The sequence below is a fragment of the Tupaia chinensis genome, unplaced genomic scaffold, assembly GCF_000334495.1.
Source record: "Tupaia chinensis unplaced genomic scaffold, TupChi_1.0 Scaffold147003_1, whole genome shotgun sequence".
NCBI lineage: Eukaryota > Metazoa > Chordata > Mammalia > Scandentia > Tupaiidae > Tupaia > Tupaia belangeri.
Window position 1 is genome coordinate 883,483 of NW_006206856.1, and position 6,473 is coordinate 889,955.

The 6,473-nt window shown below is 46.9% G+C and overlaps 1 protein-coding gene across 4 annotated transcripts in view; it reads left to right on the plus strand.

Moving 5' to 3' along the window:
* SFMBT1 (Scm like with four mbt domains 1) overlaps nucleotides 1-6,473 on the plus strand; it is a 101,879-nt gene that overhangs the window by 81,553 nt on the left and 13,853 nt on the right. For all 4 annotated transcript variants that reach the window (XM_027768599.1, XM_027768598.1, XM_014584506.2 and 1 more), the window contains 2 exons: nucleotides 2,180-2,222; nucleotides 4,049-4,113. In XM_027768599.1, coding sequence (XP_027624400.1) covers nucleotides 2,180-2,222; nucleotides 4,049-4,113 — 108 coding nt within the window. The remainder of the gene's footprint in view (nucleotides 1-2,179; nucleotides 2,223-4,048; nucleotides 4,114-6,473) is intronic.

A 6,473-nucleotide genomic window follows, 5' to 3' on the forward strand; every position in this document is an offset into this window, starting at 1 on the left:
TGTTGGACTAAGGGCCTCCGTCCCTCAGTGACTGGTGTCTGGAGGCCTCCCTGTGTTCCTGGCCGCGTGGGTCTCTCCAGAGTAGCTGATTTCCATCAGAGAGAGGGAGCGAGACAGCAAGCGAGGCTGAGGAAGATGGAAGCCAGAGTCTGCGTAGGCTCGTCCTGAAAGTGACGTCGCACCACCTCCCTTTGTAAATGGCTTTAGTGAGATAGAACTCACATACTGAGATCGGCTTCTTTAAGAGTATTCAGTTCGGTGGCTTTAATACATTCACGGTTGTGCCTCCGTCACCACGGTCCACCTGCGAACATCTTCGTCATTCCCAAAAGAAACTCTGTACCCACTAAGGATCAACACATCCTGCTGCCACCACTGCCAGCACAAGCCACCGTCTACTTCCTGCCTCCATAGATTTCACATAAATGAAATCATGTAATACGGAGTTTTTTAAAAACCGGCTTTTGGGAACCAGCAGTTAGCGTAATGGCGATGTCGCTGGACTCTCACGTAGTCGACCGCGGTTTGCATCTCGGACCCGGTGGCTTAAAACTCACGCCGGCGCATGTGCGTGCATGCCCAAGATCCCAAGAGGAGAATGGAGGAGAAGGGATTGCGGTGTGACCATCCCCCCTGGGGGGTGATTTCTCACTTTCTGTCTCTATGTCTCTGTCTGTCTGGCGAGCACACATGCCCTGTAGCGAAAACGTCTCCAAAAAAAAAGGCTTTTTTCCCGTAATGTTTTCAGAGATCGTTCTTTATACAGAGGTAATATTTCATTGTGTGGTCGTACCACAGTTTGTTTATCCACTCGTCAGTTGATGGGCATTCTGGGTGGTCTCCCTTTTTCTGGATACTATGAATAATGCTGCCATGACTGGGAACATTGGCATCCAGGTTTTCCTGCAGACTTTTATTTTTTTTTTAAGTTTTTGTTATAAAGTGCATGCACCCACCAGAGAGAGATAGAAAGATACAAAAAGAGAGGGAAGGTGAGAACTCACCCTCCGGGGGGTGGCCACACCACAGTTTCTTCTCTTGTGGATACGTGCCCATGTGCCCAGTATGATTCTCAAGCCACCGGGTCTGGGACTCAAACTGTGGAATCGGCCATGTGGGATCCAGTACTCTAACTTCTATACCACCTGCTGGCCCATAGACAGAAGTTTTTATTCCTCTAGAGTTTATACCAAGAGTAGAACTGCTGAGCCATGTGGTTAAAAAAATAAAATGGACAAATTCAGTGTGGTAAGGATGCCCTCCTGTGTTTCCCTTAAGCATTTTTATAGTTTCAGCTCTTAAGTTGAGACCTTTGGTCCATTTCGAGTTAATTTTTATACATAACGCGAGGTGAGGACCCGCCTCTGTGACGTGGGTACTCCGTTTTCCAGCACCATTTGTTGAACACATCCTTTTCAGGTCCTGGCACCCCCGTCCCCTCGGTTTTTGTTTTTTGCTCATTTTAAGATGGATCTCAGCAGGCGTGTGCCTCAGCCTCCAGCTGGGACTGCAGGCATCAGCACCATACCTGGCTCTGTTTTATATATATATATATATATTTTTTTTTTTAAAGAATTATTTTATTTAACTTTATTTGTTTGTTTATTTTAATTTGACCAGAAGGACAGAGAGCGAGAGAGCGAGCAAGCCAGCAGGGCCGTGACTCGAACCACTGTCAGCCATGTAGGAGTCCAGCGCCCTTCACCACGCCACCTGCTGGCCCCTGGCTCTGTTTTAGGCAGGGCCTTGCTGTCTCCCTGGCCAGCCCTGAACCTTACACTTCACCCTCCCAGAGTTGCTGGTGTTACGGGTGCACGCCATACCGTGGGTCTGTATGTTGAATTAGGAACGGGACCTGGGCCTCCCATGTGGCCCCAGCCTGTGGGTCCCAGCATCTTAGTAGCATGTGCCTCCCTCTGTTCCACGTCAGTTTTTGCTTAGAGTTGATTGACCCAGAGATCCTTAAATACTGTTTTCCGTCCTGGTATAGAGACCTTTACCCAGAAAATGTGCCTTAGGCTAAATACTTGGACACATAAACACTGTATTTACAATACTTAGTAATTATATATACACAGAACCACGTTTTGAAACCACTAATATAAGCTTACACTTATATAACCTTTCTTTTTTTAAAAAAATTTTTCTTGGCACTTATATTTTTGTTTTCTTCTTACAGTACATAAACAGAGGAAAATTGCAGTGGTCCAGCCAGAAAAACAGTAAGTAATGTAAGAGTTGGCCAGCGTGGCTAACATGTGAAAATTAGAATATCTAGAAAAAGAAATTACTCTTTCAGAGTGCATATGTGCTCTAGACGTCTACATTCGTTACTTTATTATTATTTTTTTTTTGAGAAGTTTTTCACTATAGGGCGCGTGCGCTTGCCAGACAGACAGAGAGAGACATAGAGACAGAAAGCGAGAAATCACCCCCCAGGGGGGATGGTCACACCACAATCCCTTCTCCTCTGTTCTCCTCTTGGGATCTTGGGCACATACGCACATGCGCCCGGCGTGAGTTTTAAGCCACCGGGTCTGGGACGCGAACCACGGTCGACTGCGTGGGAGTCCAGCGACATAGCCATTAGGCTAACTGCTGGTTCTTTATACAGAGGTAATATTCGTTACTTTCTCAGATGGAAACATCATCTTTGTCTTTCCTTTATTGACATGTGCTTGCCAGAGAGAAAGAGAGAGAGGGAGAGAGGGAGAGAGAGAGAGCGAGCATACACGCGTACACACACGCACTCGCCAGTGGGGCGTGGTCACACCACAATCCTCCATGCAGGGCTTTGAAGAAGCAGTTAAGGGGACCAGCAGATGGTGCAGTGGTTACTGCTAGACTCCCATGTATTCTACCATGGTTTAATCCCTGGACCTGGTGGCTTAAAACTCAGGTCAGGCGTGTGTGCATGCAAGTCCAAAATCCCGAAAAGAGAATGGGGGGGAGGGTTGCAGCATGGCCATCTCCCCTGGGGGGTGAGTTCTCACTTTCTGTCTCTCTGGCAAGCGCACCTGCCCTGTGGCAAAAATCTCTCTTTAAAAAAAGAGCAGCAGTTGATTAGTGGTGTCTTCAAATCTGAACAACGCAAAGGCTTCTGTGCGGATAGGTGTGTCTTTACGCATTGTATTTGGAATTCTATATTCTGCTATAGTTTGCTATAGTCCGCTTGAACTGCCACTAACCACACACCACAGACTAGGTACCTTAAACCACAGAAATTTATTTTCCCACATTCTGGTTGGCTGGGAAGGTCAAGACTGTGCCAGTCACTTTGGTTCCGGGCGAGGACTCTTCCTGGCTGCCTCCTGCCTCCTTACTTGGTGGAAGGATCTAGTCTACCCCAGACCATGGGCACGCACATGCCCACAGTGCTCAGGAAGGTCTCTCGATACAAACCCAGAACCTCCCCGTGTGGCTCAGCCTTGCGGAATATCTTATTTTATGCCACTGTCCTGGTCCCCTAAGGCCATAAAATTTTATCCCAGATAGAGAAGAGAGGTGGGAGTGACTAAAGGCCTGGCCTTGGGTTTTTCCTTGACTGGGTTGTCATGGCTGACCCAAAGCTTTAGTCAGGAAGCATTCTAAAAGGGAAAATTAACCATTTTCTCAGTGATTGCTGTATACAGAAAGAAATGTTTTGTTTTGTTTTGAAATAGCATCATTTATCTTTAATTTTGAAACTGGTAGAAGAAAAATAGACTCTATATAAGAAATGTTTCTGTTCTATGACTGTTGGAAAAAACGAATAGTTTATTTGGGATGGAAGAATCCCGGGAGAAATTTTGTCATTTCTTGCTGACATGAAGGGACAGAAGATCCATTTGAAGACGAGGTCATCACAGTGCCATGTAGGGCTGGCCGTGGCTCGCGGGGCCCCATACACGGTTTTAAAGCACATGTGGATTGACTGGTTTGTTCTCTTTAAAGTATGATTAAGGACGTATCTTCAAGGATAGATTTTGAAGCCTGAAACACTGCCTTTCATCTTTGAAGGAGGTGCTGGTATGACTGTCTCACTATTTTCTGTGTTTTCCCGACCCAGAGTCCCATCTTCCAGGACTGTCCATGAGGGCCTGAAGAACCAGGAGCTGAACGCCACAGACTCAGGTAGAACATGCGCACGCGCACAGGAGAGGGGACTTGGGTCTCTTTTAAGGGACCTTATCTGCAAGTAAACAATGGCCCACTTATTGAAAGTGGGCCACTGCTCCTCCAGCCTCACAGGGGTGAGGCCTTGGCTCTCCTGCTGCGGCATTCGCCCCCTCAGGGCAATCCTTGGGCAGATGTGTGACACCCGGCATCCCAGCAGCAGGCGCAGGAGTGCCTTATTTATTTATTTATTTATTTATTTATTTATTTATTATGTTTTTTAAATCACCGGAGGTTGTACGTGTGCACCATAGAGAAAGAGGGAGAAAGCATCCCCAGTGGGGTGTAGTCACACTGCAGTCCCTCCTCTTGAATTTCTCCATCTTGTTGGAATTTGGGGCCTGCACACACACATGCCCATCATGTTTTCCAAGCCACTGGCACCAGGATTCGAATTGCAGTTGGCCATGTGGGATCTGGCTCCCCTAACCACTAGGCCATGGTGTTGGCCGTGAGTGCTTAATTCTGAAGAGGAGGCTCGGGGTGGCAGAGTTCAAGTGGAAATGTGGGTGCCAACTGTGTTAAGACTGCATTCTTAATTGTTTGAATTAAGAGAGTATGAATGTCGAGTCCTATCATACCCTTCCTTAATGTTGACTCGTGGGTAGTGTTCACTAGAAGATCTTCTTTCGCTATGTCAACAATAAAGATGCTTTAGTATCAGCTGCTGAGAAGGCTTCAAGAGATTTTTAAAAACATTACACTAGGCCAGCTGGTGCCATGGTGGTTGGGGTGATTGAGTCCCACATGGCCAACAGCATGGCTCAAGTCCAGACCAGTGGCTTGGAAGATGTACCAGGCACGCGTGCATGCATGCATGTCCAAGAACTTGAGAAGAGAATGGAGGAGAGGGCACTGTGGCATGGTCATCCCCTGGGGGGTGAAGGAGTGCCTTCTCATGATCCCCTTGCCCCTGCCATCTCTTCATCTCTCTTCTGTGTGTGCACACACCTTATTGCAAACTAGGAACGGGGAGGGGGCAGCAGATTGTGTGCAGGTTAAGGCAGCTGTATCCCACATGGCTGACTGAATGGCTCAGGTCTTGGACCCAGTAGCTTGGAAAATACTCCAGGAACATGTGTGTGCATGCCCGAAATCTTGAGAGGAGAATGGAAAAGGGGTTGTGGCGTGGCCATCTCCCTAGGAGTGTTCTCCTACTTTCCCTTTCTCTCTCTTTCTCTGTCTCTGATGAGCTCATATGCCTTATAGCAAAAATTTTTTAAAAATTACACCAAGGTACAGTTTTCATACAGAAAGAAACAGTTGAGGAATTTCTTGGCCTAATTATATCCCACAGTCCAAAAAGAATTTAGAGATGTGGCCAAAGATGTATTTAGCCTTCTGAGAAACTCCAGAGGTTGGATAGCCTTCACAACATCAAAGACTGTCAACAGGGTTGGCCCTGTAGTGCAGTGGAAAAGTTCTGTGTAGAGGAAGCCAGCTCCCACATGGTCAACCTTGGTTTGAGTCCTGGCCCCAGAGACTTGAAAAAAAAATATGCTGGGCATGCGTACACATGCTTTGGATCCTGGTGGGATAGAGAAAAGGGGGAAAGGGAAAGGGTTGCCAATATAACAACTTGGTGATTTTTAAGGAGACAACATGTAGTTAAGGTTAATATGTGTGTGTGTGTGTGTGTGTGTGTGTATAGTTTGTTCGTTTTTGTTTTTGTTTTGTTTTGAGAGGTTTTTGCTGTAGAGTGCATGCACTTGCCAGAAAGAGAGACAGAGACAGAAAGTGACAAATCACCCCCCAGGGTGGATGGCCATGCCTCAATCCCTTCTCCTCCATTCTCCTCTCGGGATCTTGGGCACGCACGCACATGCGTCCGGCGTGAGTTTAAGCCACTGGGTCTGGGACTCAAACTGTGGTTGACTACATGGGAGTCCAGCGATGAAGTAATTATGCCATCTGCTGGTCCCAGTTCAGGTTAATGTTTGCCATCAATCCCTAGAAATATTCTAAGCCAACTATTAGTGAATAGTTTTTTTTAAAGATTTTATTTAACTTTATTTATTTTTAATTTGTCCAGAGAGGGACAGAGCGAAAGCAAGAGAGAGAGAAAGAAAGTGAGAAAAAGCAGGCCGCTAGGTCCGGGACTTGAACCATAGTTGGCAATGTGGGAGTCCAGCACCCTCAACCATCATGCCACCGGCCTCAAAAACCTAGAAAAGAAATGACTAATCTTCAGGAACCATCAGGGGTTCTTGCAGTGGGTCCTGCACTTCCTTTAATGGCAGACGTGTGGGACTCTGGAACAACATCGCGCTAACCCAGGGATTAGGCAGCATGTAACCAGGACAAGCTGGGCTTCAGCA